The following is a 20,548-nucleotide window of genomic DNA, read 5'->3' on the forward strand; positions in this document are numbered from 1 at the left end:
AAATTGGATTTATTTTGACTTAGTTGCTATAGCCCACAATTTCGGGACAGCTAACTCCAAGGAATTTATTCACCTGTCCCTTCTTTAGAACTGCACTGTGCTCTGGCTTTCCAGAGGGCAAGGGTCGCCTGGGCCCTGCCGCTGGAGTTATAGGCCAGGATCACTTTTTTACTTGCGTTATCAGAGGCAGAGCGGCCAGCTGGATAAACTCTGCAGAAGGCTCCTGATAGGGAAACCCGTGGGCGCCAATCTAGGAGACCAAACCGACCTGCGGCGGTCGACCAACCCAATTCCATCCGCGGGTCTTTTCTCCCTCAGGGTCCTTCCCGGAGCCCAGGGAGCAAAGCGGGTCGAGAAGGAGCACCTGAAGCAGCGCAACAAGCAGGTCCCGACCCGCCGGAGATCACGCGTTGAGTCTGTGGCCCAAACCGCCCGCCGCCTCCGAGCAGTCGCCGGATTGCCGCCCCACAGGGAGCCCCTCGGCCCAAGGACTAACCCAGCCCCGGCACTCTCGCTCAGGAGAGACTCTGCAGGCCGGCATTCAGGCTGGCGAGCTCGCCCACGCATCTCAGCCCAAGCAGTGGTAGTCTGGCTTGCGAAGATGTCGGCCAAGCCCGCTGTCGGCTTCGTGAACGAGGCTTCTCGGCAGATCCTGGCCGGTGGTTCCGCTGGTAAGGCCGCCCCGCCGGGGGCTAGTCGTTTTTCCCTTTGCGTGTTCCGAAAACGTTTCTCAGACAAGTCTCCCCACCGAAGTTTTGCCATTTTCCTCTGCCTTCCGCGCTCCCGGGGCAGAGCCTGCCGAGCCCGAGCCCGCGGAGCGCGCGAGCAAAGGAGGCCGGGAGCGGGCGGCGGGCGGCGGGTGTCGGGTGTCCCAGGTCAAGTCGCCACGGCGCCCGCGCTGGCCACTCTCGGGTTCCCCCACCTTCTGTGTTCCTAGCCTGTAAAGCAAGGCAGGCAGCCCCAAGGCCTGCGACTTGGAGGAGGCCTTTTTGCCTGGCTGGCTATTTTATTTGAAATGATCCAGTTGGCGTCAGACTTAGCAGACTTACTTGTGCTATCAGTTGTAGCCTCTTCTTTCCCCGGCTAACTCAGATCTTATGTAATTCCTACCTCCCTCGTTAAAGTATGTTACCTCAGGACTCCACAGGTTTTCTTATTGCATGCAATGCTAGCTTGCTTGCAGCTATTCGTGCCTTAGTAAGCATATTAAAATTAAATGAATTATATTAGCACATGTAAACACCTTTGATATGATAGGTTCACATTAATTTATGGAGAGTTATGCTGTGGGGGAAAAAAACCTTTAGGAAGAAATCTGTTATAACTAATCATGGAAATAATGACTAAGTGGCTAGAGAAAGTTACCCATGGGATTTTATGTTATGTGAACGTATTTTAAAGATATTTTAAAATATAAATTATGAGTTGATTGAAAATTTAATCTTACATACTGTGATGCATTTTTCATTATGAATATATAAAATAATTACTATAATTCACTCATCACCATAAAACATTTTTATAAATGTAACTATTCTCTTAATAAATTATTATGGTAACACTAGTAAATCATATTAAGATGACTAGATGTCTAATGTTTGACTAGTAAATTTTATTCTCAAACAAATTTGGACAAATTATGACTAGTTATCATCATGTCATAAACTCCTTGCATCTAGGAGTACCACAAGCAGCCAGGTATATCACTTAACAATCTCTACACTTTGCTAAAGATGACATCTCATTAATACGGCAATCAAGGCATTCATTTCTTATATGTAATTGTGCTATGTCTATTTGTTGTTATGATGTCAGTGACCCCACTTTCTACTTTTTTAGTTGTTTCCCAGTAGTGATGATGAATTTGCACCAATTTATACACCGTTTTGGTCAAATTTCCACAATGTCCAAGACTCTGCCAGCTGTCCCTGACTTGGCTTGATTCAGAGTCCATGACCCTGATCAAATAAAACTCAGCTGGCCCAGTGGGGAAATGAAGCTAATTGATGAACATCCTAACCTATGACTAGTGATTCATAAGTATCTGTATATTGGCTTGGATGATCATTCTGGGTATTAGACACAGCTAAACTCAAGGGATGTTAAAAGTAGATCAAACTCTAATCCTACTTACACTGTTTTGTTGGATGATACATATTTGGCATAAATATAATGTGTTTTTCCATCATGTTCTTACAATTGTAACTAATATGAATGAAAATCAGTACATTTATAAGATAAATTAAACATAGCATAGTTGACTTACATATTTAGTACTATGAAGTTACAATTGATAAATGATGAGAGTAATTTATACTTTCATCATAGTGAAAAAGAGTCATTTTTTTCCCCAGTTGGCCAATAACATTTTCATAAAACTTTATATTTATTGGGCTTTTATAAGGCAGGCTAATCATGTTACATATACTACGTCAAGGGCCAAAAATAAATTAGTATACGAGAGGAAGAATTTTAATAAAAACAAAATACACTTGAATTGCTAATGCTGAAGTTCTGATTACTGATATTGTCATCAAATGCAACACCAGTGTGTGTATGTATTATATGACCTTTCGATGGTAAAGGTTAGAAATACTTTCTATGACTGTACAGCAGAAGCTAACACAACATTGTAAAGCAACTATACTCCAATAAAAAGTAGTAAAAAATACATTCTAGCTTTCTTAAGGGTAAAAAAAAAAAAGAAGCTGGAGAGGTTTACTGGAGAAATACTAGGGTATCTCATGGAATTCAAAGTCTGAAATGCATTCCTGAGAACTGACTATAATCAGGAGCCGGAGCACTGAGGGGATCTCAGGAAGTGAACTCTTGCCATTTCTTACTTCTTCCCTTGGCCAAATGGTTAAGCATTTCCAAGGCAGCAAGGTGGTGGCTAATAACTGGGTCCCAAGTAATACTTCTATAGCCATTAGGATAGCTTGTCATACTTCCATAGATTTGCCCAGTGAGGAGCAAACATGACCAAATGGATTCAGACAGTTAATTACTTACACAGACAGCAAAAGCACGTCATTGTGGTGTCAGTTCCCTGTGCCTCTTGTTCTGTAGACAACACAGAACTGAAGAAGCCAGATAACAGATGGTAAGAGTGATGGGTCACTCTGTTGTTGAGGAGTTTTATAGACTTATGCTGAAGTCTGCAGCTTTACCCTAAGTGGGAATGAGGTGGAAAGTCTTGTGCTGAACTGAAACTAGGGAGATGGATGAGAAATGGCCTTGTGTCAGTCTTCCACAGGATAACGGGAGAAACAGCTTCCCAACAGCTCCTTACCAGGCTGTTTATCTTCCCTTATGTTAGAAGAAATCGCAGGGCATTCTGCTAAGACTCAGGTCAGACTGTGGTCAAGCCTTGCCTACATGGTCTCTGTGGAGATGAGCAAGGATGCCAGGGTGCCAAGCTTTGGAGACATTTCCCTGTTCCTTCCTGGTATCTTCATCAGTTTTCTTTCTCACAGATGACTGCTGTTTTCTGCTCTTCAGTTCATGTGTCAGAATGTTGTCCCTAATAGCTCCTGAGCTTACATGCTCTTGACTTCTGTAAAGAAAACAAGAGACTAACTTGCTTATTTTTCAGTCAGTGTAAAATGCTGAGGAAGGACTCAAAATAACCCAGTATTGGTCAGGGGCCCACCTCTGCACCAATCAGTTGTAGCCAGTGCCCACAGGGAGGGGTGAGGATCTCGGGGGAGATTATTTTCCAAAGAAGCTTAAACACTTCATGAGATGGGCAGTTGGTGTCTTTTATAGTGATATACATGTGTCTTTTGTTAAAAGGTGGTTTGTAATATTTGCATTTAAGAGACCAAATGATGCACGGATAGTTGCTTGGACAATACACATCTAAAGACTGGCCTTGAGTTTGTAGCTATAGCTATTATATATAGATATTGTTATCAATGGCAGCTTTGTTTTATATGATGAAAGCTGTGCTCAAGAGAAGACAATATGTACTGGAGTTTTATAGAGCAGGCTCCTAGTCTGCATTCTTAGCTTCAAGTAATAGCATAAAATTCAGGTGAGTAAGTAGAAGCCAATGATGAGAGCATCAGGAAGATCAACAAGGCCTAATACTGCAGAGGGGGTAAGGTTGAGATGGAGAAGAGGCCATTGGATTAGTACTCAAAGTTGGTCCATGGATGAGCAGCAGGGAGGGGCATGGTAGCGCCTGGAAGCTTGTTAAGAATATAGGATCTCAGGCTAAGCTTACTCCAGACTTTCCACATCAGAACCTGCATTTTAGGAAGGTCCCCAAGTCACTGGTTTGTACTTTCAAGTTTTAGAAGCACTGAATTAGAAGACCTTTGAGAAAAGAGATTCCATAGAGTGGGAGCCAGATTGCAGAAGGTTGCAAGTTAAATCTTTCTTGGCTTTCATTGCTGACCAGAGAGAGAAGAATGAATTCTGTACTCCTTAATTGCATGCCCTCAATTTAGCTTTCAGACTTATTTTCCTGTCCTCTGCCATACATTCCATTCGGTTGCTGCTCAATAGATCTGCTCACTACACTCGAATGTTGCCTGTGCCTTTCCACCTTTATTCCCAATGCCTAGACTGTCTTCCCCTAATTTTCTCTACCTTTTGAAACCATGCCCATTTTCAAGGCCTGACTTGAAAACCATTTTCTGCATAAATGCTCCCAGATCACCTCTACAGACACACCAGCTTTAACATTCTCATTAACACTGAATGATACAAGTAATAAAAATAACTAACATTTATGGAGTAAGTACTAAGTTCCATACCCAGTTCTAAGCTTTACATGTATCAACATTTTAAATCCTCACCACACCTCCAGGATGAAGAAACTGATACCCAGAGGGTCTAATGAACTTGCCTGTGGTTGCACAAGCATGCAATCATTTCTATAGGAACAGGCTACAAGAGGGACTAGGAAAATATTATTCCCATTGGCAGATATTTTTAGAAGTTGGAGAGATCAAGTCTACTATCCTTTACCATCTCTCTATCTTTTATTAGTTTACATCCCTTCAAACAACTTTTATCTACAAATACAATCCTTACGGTCTTTTTGCATAATAGTATCTTGCTCTCTCCAAATAATTCTATGTGTGGGCACAAGGTTTGCATTTAGTGAGAAGGAAATTCTCAATCCATTTAGCACCTCTATGTATAGTTGGGCAGATTGTGGACTGAAAAAGGGCTCTGGCCACTTGAGCAAGTGGGAGCTGAAATCTAGTCCATGCGCTGATTCATAATCTATGTATCCTAGAGCAGAGATGAGTCCACCTTGGGGAGAAGGGAAACCTTTTTCTACTTCTTGAAAAGACACTAAATGGATTGGCAGCAAACCTGACAGCAACACTGACAGAATTCCCCCAAGCTTGCTAGAGCTCCCAAGGTCCCTGGGCCTTAGCATCCCCCAGGTCCCACATCATTCTGTTGTCTGCTCTCAGTGGGGCTCTGGCTCTGGCTCTCAGAGGTTTCCCTTTTATGCACATCTCTTCCTTTAGCCAGGAGCATGGCTCCACCTCAGACCCTCCCATTCTCCCTAATGACCAATTTGGGCTCTTCCATGTGTTTCCAAAGCTCATGGGGTTCTTATTTCCCATGTCGTGTAGGAGCCTCTTAGGCCTGCGCAAATGGGTATTCTCCCCAAGTTCTCATAGGGCTCTGGCACTCAACTTCGGAAATCTCCCTGGGTCTCTGACGAAGTCCCCTTGACCCCCTGAGAGACCCTGCTTTTGCCCAGACCTGTCAGGCTCCCTCCCGAGGGCACACCCAGGCCCTGTCCACGCTGAATTTTCTCCACAGTGGCATCACTAGGACCCTCCTCCTCCTGCCTTCCAAAATCTTGCACTCATATTCCTTGACGTCTGCAAGTTCCACTCAGAATTCTTCTTAGGGCATTTCTTTTCCATCTGTCTTATACATGATCACCATGCTGGCAGGACACTGATTTATTTCCCAAAATTTCCAGGCCGTTGTTTCTTCCTCTCCAGCCCCATCCTAATCCCCCGTTATCTTGTAGGCAAACACCCTACCACATCTTCAATCACTGTTTTTATTTTGTCCATCTGGCTGGAGATGTCTTAGTCAAATTGTTTAGTCAAAGTATCCTGAAAATAAGTTTTCCAGTTTTGCACTAAACGCAGTTCAATTACTTTGTATAGTTTATCTCATTAATCATCTTCAAGGGATCAAATGAGAAAGTGAAGTGACTTTCTGGAGGAGGAAAACCTGGGATTAATGGATAGGCTGCTGGGAGATTAACTATTGAGAGTACATGTAAAATGTACATTATATTGATGGGAGAGAGTCCAAGGCTTTCAACCTAAAAAGGTCACTAAAAAGGTATAGGATAATTTTTTTTTTTTTTTTTGCGGTACGCGGGTCTTTCACTGTTGCGGCCTCTCCCGCTGCGGAGCACAGGCTCCGGACGCGCAGGCCCAGCGGCCATGGCTCACGGGCCCAGCCACTCCGCGGCATGTGGGATCTTCCCGGAGGGGGGGTGGGGGGGGGCAGGCGGACTCTCAACCACTGCGCCACCAGGGAGGCCCAAGGAAAATTCTTTTTCAGAATGCGTGCAAAGGGGACACGCACGTGATTTAGATAAATGGCACCTTTGGAAATTCAGGATTTGGGAAACTGCATTTGTTTGATAATAAATAGCAGGTTGTTGTGAAACAGGTGAGCCTTTATGACACATCAAAGGGAGGCTGGAACCCATCATCTAGGTAATTAGGGAGGAAAAATTCCCCTTATTTCAACCCCATAGGAGGAAGCAACTCTATTGATCAAATTAATTATGAAATACCTTTAAAGGATGTGTTTTAATTGAAATATAGTCTTGTCTCTCTCAAAGAAAATCTGGTTCTCAAAAATATGAATTTAAGAACAAATAAACTATGAATTAAATAAGTACATGTCAAAGGATTTATTTTACTGTCCTTCACTGAAACATGTTTTAAAAGTGTAAGTATAGTATGTGGGCACATGATTCAACTGATATAAGAACATAAAACAACTTTTACACATTTTAGGAACACCTTGTTAAACCAGCCCTTCCTCACTTCCCTACTCTCTGGCCCTGTGCCCCACCACTGTCTTGACTACAGCATCTCAGACCATTGAGAATCTGGTGTTTTAGGTATAGTACAATAGGTGCTCAGAAATGTTTGTTGACTGTACTAATGAATAAATATCAGAAGCCCAACCCACATAATATTATTCTTAGGGTCCTACTCTGAAGAAAGAAAAGTACTCTGGGGTTCTAGTCATCAGACAACTAATACTTGCAACAATATTTTCCTTCAACAGTGTTTTATTTTATTGTAATCATTTAAGAAATGACATGAAAACATTCAAGTCTGTAATCTCTGCCACCTTCTGAGTGAGAGGCCCATGATCACTTTTAAGATTTATGTATCATCTTTCGTTCCAGGACCCGAAACTGAAAAGAGATGCACCAATCATTTTCAGACATCTTTATGATTTACATATGTGGTATCTTAAAATGACAATGAATGAAACCAGGTTAAGGGACTTCTACAGGATTCTTTATAATTGTTCCAGACTTTTAACTATTTTTCTTACCAATTTTCTTTTCCTTTTGCTTTTAAATTATTATGTTTGTGTCAATTATTTCCATATTTTGATGTGATCATGGTTTATACACCTTGTAAATATTATTTTTTTTAAAAAATTTTATTGGAGTATAGTTCCTTTACAATGTTGTGTTAATTTCTACTGTACAGCAAAGTGAATCAGCTATACGTATACATATATCCCCTCTTTTTTGGATTTCCTTCCCAGTTAGTCACCACAGAGCATTGAGTAGAGTTCCCTGTGCTATACAGTAAGTTCTCATTAGTGATCTATATATCAATCCCAGTCTCCCAATTCATCCCACCCCCACCTTTCCCCCTTGGTATCCATATGTTTGTTCTCTATGTCTGTGTCTCTATTTCTGCTTTGCCTGTAAGATCATCTATACTATTTTTCTAGATTCCACATATATGCATTAATATACGATAATTTGTTTTTCTCTTTCTGACTTACTTCACTCTGTATTACAGTCTCTAGGTCCATCCACGTCTCTACAAATGACCCAGTTTTGTTTCTTTTTATGGCTGAGTAATATTCCATTGCATATATGTATCACATCTTCTTTATCCATTCCTCTGTTGATGGACATTTAGATTGCTTCCATGTCCTGGCTGTTTTAAATAGTGCTACAATGAACATTGCAGTGCGTGTGTCTTTTTGAATGATGGATTTCTCTGGGTATATGCCCAGGAGTGGGATTGCTGGGTCATATGGTAGTTCTGTCACCTTGTAAATATTCTAGTAGGTCTGTATCTTTTGAATGTTATTGACAGTCCCTGTTTATTAGTTTGTTAGGGCTGTCTGAACAATGTACCACAAACTGGGTGGCATAAAACAACAGGAATTCATTGTCTCACAGTTCTGGAGGTTAGAAGTCTGAAATCAAAGTGTGGGCAGGGCTGGTTCCTTCCAAATCTGTTGTATGCTTCTCACCTAGCTCTGGCAGTTGCCCACAATCCTTGTGTTCTTTGGCTGTTATCACATGGCTTTCTCTCCCTATTTGCCTCTGTGTCTGTATCCAAATTTCTCTCTTCTTATAAGAACACTGCTCATTGGATTAGGGCCCACTCCAGTCTGGTATGACCTCATCTTAAATTGATTATGTTTGCAAAGACCCTATTTCCAAATAAGGTCACATTCTCAGGTACCAGGGGTTAGGACTTGTACATATATTTTGTGGGGGATACAATTCAACCCACAACAGGCACTTCATTTTATTTTTCTCTTCATATTGTGTTTCTCAAATTCACAGTCCGTATCTCAAGCTATGGTCCTGTGTTTCTCTTCCTTTCATTGTCAACCTTTGTGAAAAGTTCCTCACTCAGTTTTCAACCTACTCTAATTGGCATATCTGCCTTTACCTTCTTGCTGAAACTGTTAACTACTGGTTTTCATTCCTAATTTTACCTAATCTTGATGGAATTTCACATCTGTAACCAATTTTTCTATTTAAAGTTGTCTCTGCTGTTGATTTTCACCCCCTTCTCCATGTATGATCACTCTTTTACTGTCTTCTTTGCTGGTTCTTCTTCTTTCCTTTTCCTTAAAAATTGATGTTCTGCAGGGTTCCAAGTTCTCTATGCATCCCCACTCTGCTATCTCTGTGCTTTCTGGCTCCAGTATTATCCACATGCAGGTAACTCCCCGATCTATATTTCCAACTTTTCTGTGCCCCGAAGACTTGAATTTCTAAATTATACAGTAAAAATTATGTGGAAATCAAGAGTCATGTGGATTCTAATGATTTTAAAAAATATTTCGGAGGTAAATTTTGAAACTGATGTTAGATCCTCAGATACCAGTTTCTCTTTGTTACATAGCTGTGCTCATCCTTATTTTGAGTTGTTTTTCTCATTCATTCTTTTTGTTATCTTAAGAAGTTGCAAATGAACTTCTCTGGGTGTTTGTTTGGGTTGGGTGGATCCTACCTAATTATTTAGTCAATAATTACAATAAGACAATAGGAAATGATAAGATAAATCTTAAGTGCTAACACTTATTGAATGACTACTATGTGTAAAGCACCTTACTTTGCTTATATCATCAATATTAATTTGTAATTTCTTGAGGATGAGGAAAGGGAAGCTTAGAGAAATTAACTTGCTTGAGGCCAGTGACAGAGCATGGGCTCAAACTCTGTTCTCTTTGCTTTCAAAGCTTTACTCTTACCTACTACCCCACCTTGCCTTGTATGCAGAATGATGTATCAGGTTAGCAGCCCCCATACAGAGTACCGCCCTTGTAAGACCTCTTTTTTTTCTAGTTGGGTTAAATATTGTTTCTGCTCTGGGAACTTGAGTACTGATGAACAAATAGGGTCTACCCTTGATGCAACTGGCCATTTCTTGTTTTTGCCAGATCTTTAAGTGCCAGCCACAGCACTGGTATGAAATTCTCCATATTACCCAGCAGGGGGCTCTGTCAGCATCTACAGGGCTACATCTTTTCTGCCAGCCCCTACAGGCAATTGATTATGAACAAGCTGAGCCTCAGTCCTCAGGTGATTGTTCATCGAACCCTTATACAATTAGGTAAGGCACTGGAATGACTCAGCTGACTGGACAAGCTAATCTGTGACAAAGGAGGACATTTAAGTTGCATAAAAAATTGATTTGTCTTGAGCCTTTTAATTTGTATGAGTCTGGTAGCTTTAGGTTAGACGCAAGGGTGAATTTAGTTGAATGTCTGTAAAAACTAGAATGGACTATTGTAGGGAGAAGATATAACTTTGGAGAAAGAATAATGAAATATATGTTTCAATAGGATTGAATGACACCTAAAATAGAATTGTGACCAAAAAGTTTTACATTGTGTGTGTATGTGAGAGAGAAGACATGCCAATGTCGTAATATTTCTTGAAAAGTGACCTATATTTATGAATCATCAAGTCTACCCAAATCAGAATAATGCAATTATGTGAAACTTTGGTTTTAGTTCTTGTTCCTTTGGCTGTTGTTGTTATTATTACAATCATTATTTTGGAGAATGGTTATAGAGATAGAGTAAAATGCTTTTGAGAGATTTCAGAATGAACAGGGTTATTCTGGAACTTTCTTCTAGGGTAGTACATTTGGTTAGCTACTGTATCACAGTGGGCAGTAACATCTAAGAACTTCATTCTGTACTTGGGCAGACCTATAGATGGTGCTGTCTTCCTATAATTTTGGTGATTTGCTCAAAAAAAAAAAAAGGGAAAAGCTTTCTGATGACAGAGTTAGATGTAGAAGTGTCTAGACTTTTAATTAGATTCCACCATTGTAAAACATTTCGAACAGGTGCCTTACATATATAGAGGATTACACACTTGAAAACTGTAGAGGACTGTACTTTCAGAATTAATTTTTCCATTTAATTATAGTTCTTAGCTATATATGGAAAAGTAGGTTGCTATATATAAGAGGGGTGGAAGAAAGTAGTGCTTCCATCTATTGCCATAATGTGGTGCTTTTGAATTTAGGGTCCTCGATCAAATAACAGTTGTTGATAAGCGTAACATAAATGTCATATTAGTTGCTTGTAGGTCTTGGAGATTACCTTGTGAAAACAGAACTCCTAGATTCCATAATTTTGTTTCTTTAAATTCTCAGGGTTAGAGTGTGTGTTACACTAAAAGTAAATGATAAGCTTCTGTGAGCAGGATCTAGAGTGCCAAATGCATAGTTCTTTTTATTTATCTATCTGAGGCTGCCACTCAAAACGCCGTTTCTTGTTTTAATCTAGTGGCATTTAACATGAGAAAGTGAGAGAGATGTATGAAGAATATAGATTTTTTTTTTTAATTTAAAACTTTATTTATTTTTGGCTGCGCTGGTTCTTCATTGCTGTGTGCAGACTTTCTCTAGCTGTGGTGAGCAGGGGCTACTCTTTGTTGCGGTGCACGGGCTTCTTATTGCGGTGGCTTCTCTTGTTGCGAAGCACAGGCTCTAGGCACGCAGGCTCAGTACTTGTGGCTCGGAGACTCTAGAGCACAGGCTCAGTAGTTATGGCACGTGGGTTTAGCTGCTCCGTGGCATGTGGGATCTTTCCAGACCAGGGCTTTAACCCGTGTCCCCTGCATTGGCAGGCGGATTCTTAACTACTGCGCCACCAGGGAAGCCCCTATATTTTTCTTAAACATAACTTCCAAACAGGAAATTATCTTTCTTTAGATTAATTTTATACAGTGTGTTGTGGAGTTAATGGGAAATACCAGTAAGTCCTTTTTGCTGTAAATGAACCTTTAACCACGAGATGGCAGTATAACTTTCCCATGTCTTTTAAGCTATTTCTAAAATGATTACTAAATTAAACAAATTATTTTTTAATGAGAAATGTATACAGTTATGAAATTTTAGAAAAAAATAAAGAAGATGAATATTAGAAGTACCAAAGATTCTAGCAATTTTTTTTGATTGAGCAGTTTTCATTGCACTAAACATGTTTATACTGGATCTATCTCTTGTTTTTTATTTTTTAATTTAATTTAATTTTATTTTATTTTTGCGGTACACGGGCCTCTCACTGTTGTGGCCTCCCCTGTTGCGGAGCACAGGCTCCGGACGCGCAGGCTCAGCGGCCGTGGCTCAATCACCTGAGGATCTGCTCCGCGGCATGTGGGATCTCCCGGATCAGGGCATGTGGGATCTTCCCGGACCGGGGCACGAACCTGCGTTCCCTGCATCAGCAGGCGGCCTCTCAACCACTGCGCCACCAGGGAAGACCCTATCTCTTGTTTTTTAAATCTTGCGAAGAGTGAGCCCCTTTTAGGTGGAGAACAAGTCTTATTTATTTTGTATCTCTAGGCCCAGCACAGTGCTTAGAATGTAGTAGCCACTCAGTAAGTCTATTTTTATTTAAATTGCATTTGCCGCAAAGCAATATAGTTCTGCTGAGACCTATTTTGCTTTTGTGCCCCTGCCTAAGCAGCCCTCAGTGTGGCAGAGGTAAAGAAAAGACCTTTTAGTTTAGAAGCCAAGTACTTCGAATTTTTTCGTAGCACCTTGTTTTGCCAGTGGTGAGGGAATGTTCCTTGTAGGAGTGATAGTTTCTCAGAACAGCACTGAAAATAAGACTTTTATTTTTTGATCAAAGGTGTCTAAATGAAAATGGTCCTATGCTAAACAGTATGATTTGCTTTCTATAATGGGATATTTGACATCTAATCAATGTAAGATGCACAGTTGCTGCTTATGTGCAGCTATACACAGAAATATTTTATATTGTAAACTCAGAAAGGAAGTCTGTTACTTTCCATTATTTACATAAGTTATAAATGGATGACAAGTTTTTTTGTGGGCAAGTTAAAAAATTTTTTAAAAAGACAGTTACCATGTATAGAAGAACATATAAGACAGATATATAAGAAAAAAAGAGGAATGCAGTTATCATGTTTGAGAAAATATAGAGTTTCATGTAATACCTTAAATGCGTAGCTCATGTTCCAAAAATTTGTAGTTTTAGGTTAAGTTTTTGCAATCAGGGTGCATTTCCTTCTAGAACAATGTTATGAAATTTGTAGGTGAGCCGCAAGAGTCTTTTTTTTAACCTGTATTAAGTGTGAAATAGCACTAACAGGAGCCCTGAACTTCCAGGACATTTAGGACTCTTAAGACCAAGTATAGGATCCTGTGCCCTTCTGAGGTTCGCTTCCCTGGAGTGTTCAAGGACTGTAAGCAATGGGGAGTGAGAGTGAGACATTTATATGTGGAGGTAGCCTGGTGGCATCTCCTTAGCAATGAGACAGAAATGTGCCAGCAGCCAAGAGGGAAAGGGTGCCAGCAGGATAAGGAGGGCCCTTTGAATGCGGCTTCGCATTCACAGATGACCTTGTAAATTTAAACTTCTGGCACTTCTTTCAAATAAAGCTAGACATAAAGTCATAGCTTTTGTCATTGCAACTGTGTGTTTTAAAAGCATTACTATGTGAAATTTAGGCATTTAAAATAAGCTACATGTTAATAACTCTGTTAGTTGGCATTTCTTTACCTTTTAATAGAGGAAATTGAGAGTCTCAAAAAAAACAGAAGATCTCAGGTCTCTTTGAACCTCTGAGAAACTCTGGTCTTAAGGGACAAGGGCAAATGGGTTCTAGAGGTTCTCACTCCAGTTGTTTCTGGACATATTTGTGCAATGAATAAATGGATGGATGGATAGATTTTGAATAGTCAGACAGCAGAGGAGGACCAAAGGGGAAGTACAAACCAAAGAACTGTAATATAGGAAGCATCAAGGTTGGAGAAAATGAGGGTTGTGGTGGTCATTAGTATGTATAGGTTGTTAGGAAATTAATTATTAATGCATTGGAAAATGTCTGCATTTTTGTTATGATTTGTGCAGTCTATATGAACTTATGTATTCTTGCATTTGAATGAACATGAGGGAAGTCATACTTTTAATATATACTTTATTAACATTGTATAGCTGGAAAAATAGCCATATATTAAATTAAAAGAAAAATCCTAGTTTTTATATTTTATTGATCTGTAACGTTGACATGTTTATTTAAATGTAAGAATTCATAATACTAATCGTTAAATAAGCTTGATGTAGAACAATGACAGATACTAAAACATGTTCTTATTTCTCTCAGTAGACAAAATCTCCCTGAGGATAAGAATCTTGGACTGTTTGGTATCCTGCTATATCCCTAGGGCCTAAAACAAAATTCGGTACAGGATAGGTACTCAATAAACATTTGTTGAATGAATAGATGACTGAATGAATGAATGTCACATTTATTTTGATTTTCAATTTTGAATGTTAATTAATTTGAAATATTCTAAACCTTTCATGGAGACACTAGAGCATATATTGCCTCCTAAATGTCCTGAAGGAGTTGGTCCAGTTCCCGCCAGGCCCAGTACATGTCATTGATGCTGAGGAGAATCATTGCTGCTCTCCTGCCACCAAAGTGAGACATTACCCCAGGAACCACGTACTGCTTAAGTTGCACTATTCCATTTTATTCCTAACAGCTGCAAAGGAAGAAAAAGAAAATCTAAAGAAGCTTATTTTTCCTGCCCTGATTGTTCTAAGTAGGAGTCAATCTTGGAGGGATTTTAATCCTAAATACTGTAAGTCCCATTGATTCTGCAAATGGATGTGTGTCTGGATCTTGACTGTGCATGGGTGTAGACCTGTTTCTTCCCAATACCTGGTTTCTCAGGAATGATTATAACAAGGGTAGACTGATTGTTGAGTTGTTTACTATTTGGATGTTGGTTTATTTTCTCAAACTCAGAGCCCTGTGTGTTAGTTGTGTTTTCTTCCAGTCAGTCTTTCTGCTTGTCCCATGTTCCCTCAAGAACTGCCAAGTCACCCCCACCGTCACTGCAGACACAGAGAGATGCATGTAGTTACATGACAGGGGACTTCTTTAGTGGGGTCAGAGCAACCTAATCTTTATTTTCTCTTCTGGTCTATTAAGTTTCTACTCTGGTATCCCAAAGAGTTATTTAACACATTCATGTGTGTGTGTGTGTGTGTGTGTGTATGTGTGTCTGTATATGAAATATATTTATATATATGAAAACATTGATCTACCTCACTTTTGTTATTGGATCTTTGTTTTGGAATTACATTGTTTTCCAAAGATAGTTACACAGATGGCAAACTTTTTTTTTTTTTTTTTTGCGGTACGCGGGCCTCTCACTGTTGTGGCCTCTCCCGTTGCGGAGCAACAGGCTCCGGACGCGCAGGCTCAGTGGCCATGGCTCACGGGCCCAGCCGCTCCGCGGCATGTGGGATCCTCCCACACCGGGGCACGAACCCGTGTCCCCTGCATCGGCAGGCGGACTCTCAACCACTGCGCCACCAGGGAAGCCCAATGGCAAACTTTTGAGTACACCTTGGGAGCTAAGCAATGAAACAGGTACAACTGAGATCAACAAAGAAGAAAATAGGACATCCTGTCAAGAGGCATCCATGTTTTAATAGTGAACTTTACCTTACAAAGAGAGTAGAGGTAGTACCAGGAGGTGGTGTCCTGTGGGGATTCTGATGCTTTACCACCTGGCATTAGATCCCAACTCGGATACTCGCTAGATGTGTTACCATGGGCAGGCAGTTTAACATGTCTGTGCTTCCTCCATAAAATATGGAGACATTGCAATCTGCTTCATAAGGCTGTTGGAAAGGTCAGATGTGTTGATATGTATAAAGTGCTTGTAAATGTGCCTAGTAAGTGAAGTTGTTATCGATGGAGAGGGAACACATAGAAGTATTTAGGCATATTCCAAGCATTTTAGAAAATCTTCATAGTTGAGTGACACATTATATGAATATAAGGTAACTGTAATTCTGTTCTACAATTTATAATGTAAACTCTATTTTTCTGTTTACCTTTTTGAAACCTAATCTTATTTTTGCTTAACTTGACTGACTTGGGGTGGTAGAGTCTTGTTTTGTTCTCAAACCTGGCTATCATTAATATAATCCTATTTTTCATCAGATGAAGTGGTCTTTTTATTCCCCAAATGGAGTCATTAGGTTGCTTCTGGAAATCTTCTTTCCAGTATTCCACAGTGAGCCTAGAGGAGTGATTCTCAATTCATAGCCCAGTGGTCACCCAGTCAAATAACTTGGGATATGCCCTTATCCCAAGGCTTACTTTTTTAGAGGAGAAGGGCATTTATATTTTTGTAGTTATTCTATTATATTTATCATTCATAATAACTTTTAGTATCTTAAAATTGTATAGTAACATTTGGAGTAAATTTTATCAAGCATCATTAATCAAGACAAATAATAAAGACCTTGTCTTTAATGTAGTTATTTCTATATCCCACCCAGAGATAAAGAGGCCACCTGATCCACAGCTACTGATTTATAGGTTAACTAGTTTCTGTTAGTCTTTTCCCCAGGCAAAATTATTACCCAAGTTTGTTTGTCCTCTTCTCATTAGTTTCTGTATCTTTTTCCAGTCACTCAACTCCAAGGTTCAGTGCTCTCATTCAGGGCCTGTCCAGGGCTTCCCACCAAAGGCCCCCCATGTTTTTTGACTGTCATCAATAGTGGCTTAATCTGACTTTTTAAAACCCTGATTTTATTCTAGGAAAATTTTATTCTAGTAGCTAAATTGATAAATTTAATTAATTGTACTTTGTTCCATGGGATAGTCTCCAAACTGTGCCTTTCACTCCGAAAACATTTAACTTACGGTAGGCCAAGCAGGAAAAATGTTTTGAACCACCTATAAAATAAACCCACCCCATCTGCATTGTCACTGCAAATGTTGGAGAAAGCATAGAAGGTGCCTTTCATGGAACCCCAAGTATCTGATCCTTGATACTAATGGTTATGAAATTATCAGTCAAATGCCTTCTCTTTTCAACTTGGTTTCTTCCAAAAAACAACACACGCACGCAAATGAACATGCACATCAAAATACTTTTTAGCTGGGCTTTAAGCAGTTGTTCTGTTATTTACATACTGACATTATCATTATTTACTGTGTATACAGTCTGCTTTTCAAAAATATTTTTTGAATTAGTTCTCCCCAGTGTTCATGAATTCATTCAGAAAATATTTCTTATATATACCAGGCCCTGTGATAACAGGTACATGTGGCTGATCTGATTTTAACTATGAGGAATGTGCAGCATGGAAAGGGTGTAACAGTTAACTGAGTCCATTTGCCAAAAGGCCGGTGCTTAGTTCACCAAGCTTCACTCAAATTTGATATTTTGCTTTCGCAAGCGGGTTAGAAGAATTGCATAAAAATACTGCCAGATTTTGTCCCTTTTTATCCAAACTTTTTCAACTTGAAAAAGGAATTTCAGTGTGTAAAACTTTCCATTATAAGGCCACCTGTAAACTTAAAATAGTCAAACTGTTTTTTCAGCTGCCTTCAGCTCTGTTTCTCAACTGACTAATACTGACAGATAAAGACGGCTTTCCCCTGAGAAGGATTGTTTTGTTTGTGGTTATTCTGTCACTACCAGGAGGGACAGCTCCCCTGATCTGTAGGGAATGCAGAGATGCAGTTTACAGACGGACTCATATGCTGACTAGCAACTGAAAAATAATGGTCAAATAATGATTTCATTGTTCCTTCCTGTGTCCATGACAACTGAGAGATATGCAGCTAGATCAGGACACTGCCTGGGAGTGTTTTTGTTTGTTTGTTTGTTTGTTTTTGCCTCAAATACTACAATTTTGAGAAAGTTTGCAATTTATTCTGACAATCAGGCTAAGGAGAAAAATGGATATTTTCAATATCTTGTTAAGTTTAGTGTTTTTATATCCCTGCAGGTAATTCTTCAGTTATTTCTATTCACTAGCACTCTCACTTGCCCCTTTAAAAGATCTGGTTTATGGCATGGTTTCTACCATGAGGGTAGTTCCCTCTACGGACTTGGAGGTGGAGAGAACTGTCTTTGAGTCCTCTCTCAGCCAATTAGCAGTGGTAGAACCTTGGGAGAGCTTCTTAATCTTTTTAATCTTCATGTCCTTATTCATAAAGTAGGAATTAATAACAGAATCTTTCCCCATAAGGTTGTTGTGAGTTAAATGAGATAATGCACATAAAGGCTTCGCCTGCTACTTGGCACAAGGAAGCACCCCATAATTTGGTGTTGGTTGCTGTTATTAGTAATCTCCCCTACAAGACTTTAAACTTCCAAAGCAGTGATTCTCAGCCTTGAGTGCACATTAGAGTCACCTGCGTAACTTTAAAATCTCTGCTGCCAGGGCCACACCCAAGATCGACTAAATTAGCATCTTTGGGGGTTGGGTCCAGGACTTAGCAGTTTAAAAATTGCTTCAGCTGATTCCAATGTGCAGCCAAAATTGAGAAATACTGTCCCTGAAGGTGGGGACTGTGTCATATTAAAGCACTCAGATGAATATATATGAAAATCTTGCTTATGTGGATATTTTGAAAAATAAAAATCAGTATGATCTAGAAAATAAAAGGGACACATAGTACTTTGCATATTTTGAGTAACTGAATAGGGAAAAGCCAAATCAAATGATTTTTCAAGGAGCCACTTACTATCAACATCATAGTAGAGCAAATCTACAAAGAAAGAAATGGAAACTTATATGTCGGAACCCAAAGTTTGAATGTGAGAAGGTTATACAAATGGAAACTATAGTAAAGCAAAATTATTTTTATGTTTCAGTGTTTTTTAAAAAATGGAATTAACTGACAGCAATGATCATAAAGATAAATCTGTTCTATTTTAACACAAAGATCAGTATAAATTCCCACTTAGGTCATATCTGTGTTTGTTTAAATTTTGGGGAAAACCACTGGCAATAGAAGAATCATACTTTTATCATTGCTTATGCTGAATCAACATCTTTAGGCATCTATTATAGTATCAAACCTTTTGGAATGGGAAGGCTAATATCCAGGATAAACTCATTTGTATTAACTATATAAGAAGTCTGAGTTTTTTCCCGGTAATTCAAAAGACATTAATAAGTTTTCAACATCTTATAAAGTTAAACAAAATGATACAAGACAAATGTTCCCAAGGGATTTCTTAGCCCCCAGTTTTTAAACTGTACTTCCAAAGTGAATTTCTCTTTATTTTGACATATCACATTATTTTGGTAAATAAATTATCTTAATTTTAACCTTCTTCAAAAGAATGTCTTTTAATAGATACTTTGTCTCACATTCAGTATCTGTTTCTCTGTGTATACAGTTTTAACCTACATATATTGCTGAGAATCATCATAATAATTACACTTGTTTACTACTGTTAGTTTTTGGGATACTTTTTAATGTATGTTCTCGTTCAGTTTTCACAATACTTCAGTGAGGGTGCAGGTTAAGAATTATCCTCATTTTATAGGTGGGAAAACTAAGGCAGTTTATTAGTAGGCTGTTTCAATTGAACCAGGGTACAGATTCTTGGTTTTTTAGATATTCCTTTCATTAACTAATTCATGCATTGACCAAGCATTATCAAGCTGTAGGTATGTGTTTTGTGCAGCTCTAGGCAGTGGGCATCCAAGATGAGTAAGACACACTTCTTGCTTTTAAGGAGTTCCATACACAGTGTCACAAATGCATTTTAAATTTCTTAGCCTGTAGCTATCAAGGCAGAATACATGACCTGAAATTACCATGGCCAAAGCTATCAGTTCTTCTGAGACGTAGGCAGGAAGAAGAAAAGAATTGTGGGAGTTCTAAAATCCATAACTACCACCTTCTACAGTTAGATTTTGTCACAGCTTATTAGATGCAAGATCAGCCTCGACATTAATATCCCTTATAACCCTTGTGCCTGAATTTTCTGGTGATTTCTGCTGCATTAGAGAATGCTACAGTGTTTTTCTAAGGATGTATTATTCAGTGATGCTTTAATTTGCCTTCTCCAGCTTTTCGACTCCTAATGTTCATTTTAGTTTTGGCAGAAACTGTTTAGAAAATGAAGCATTTTGGTTTATTTTTAATGCTAATTCATCTCAAGTATTTAGCTGGTTTTTGAAGTAATCCTGTTGCTGAATTAAAATACTCTTACTAGAAACAAATTCTGCAGTAAGGTATAGAGTTTGTTTTAATTAAACTTTCTTTAAAATACATCAATTTTTTGCTAATTATAAAGTCTTGAAGGGAAATTATTGCCTTAACTGTCTTTTGTAATTAGCCATGTTCATTTTATTTTAAGGCATAAAGCATGAGTCAATTAAATGGATAGAACTATTTTAGTCCTTGTGGAGGATTCATAGTTGCCCTAAAGGAAGAAAAGCTCAGAAGAATATTGTTAGTTTTTCAGTTACTGAGTGGAAACATTTTGTCTTGAAAGTTTTCCTTGAACATTTTGCAATTAAAAATACATGAAGAGATAAAGGAATAGTGTATAATGTTGAAAAGTTAAAATATAAGTATTGTTAAACAGCAAATAAATGAAATACACCTCTTACTCTTGTAAGAAACTATTTTAATGTCAATAAAGTTTAAATTAGTTCAGACTTTTCTTATTAGAATAAATGTTTCCTTTTAAAATGCATGATAATCATAATCAAG

The 20,548-nt window shown here is 39.0% G+C and overlaps 1 protein-coding gene across 2 annotated transcripts in view; it reads left to right on the plus strand.

The window, feature by feature from the left end:
- Nucleotides 1-212: 212 nt before the first annotated feature.
- SLC25A21 (solute carrier family 25 member 21) overlaps nucleotides 213-20,548 on the plus strand; it is a 520,681-nt gene continuing 500,345 nt past the window's right edge. Inside the window, exon 1 of one of the 2 annotated variants that reach the window (XM_065872078.1) lies at nucleotides 213-671. In XM_065872078.1, the coding sequence (XP_065728150.1) occupies nucleotides 602-671 (70 nt within the window). In that variant the 5' untranslated portion in view covers nucleotides 213-601. The remainder of the gene's footprint in view (nucleotides 672-20,548) is intronic. The other variant, XM_065872079.1, reaches the window with a different exon arrangement.

This window comes from Phocoena phocoena, chromosome 2 (genome assembly GCF_963924675.1).
Source record: "Phocoena phocoena chromosome 2, mPhoPho1.1, whole genome shotgun sequence".
NCBI lineage: Eukaryota > Metazoa > Chordata > Mammalia > Artiodactyla > Phocoenidae > Phocoena > Phocoena phocoena.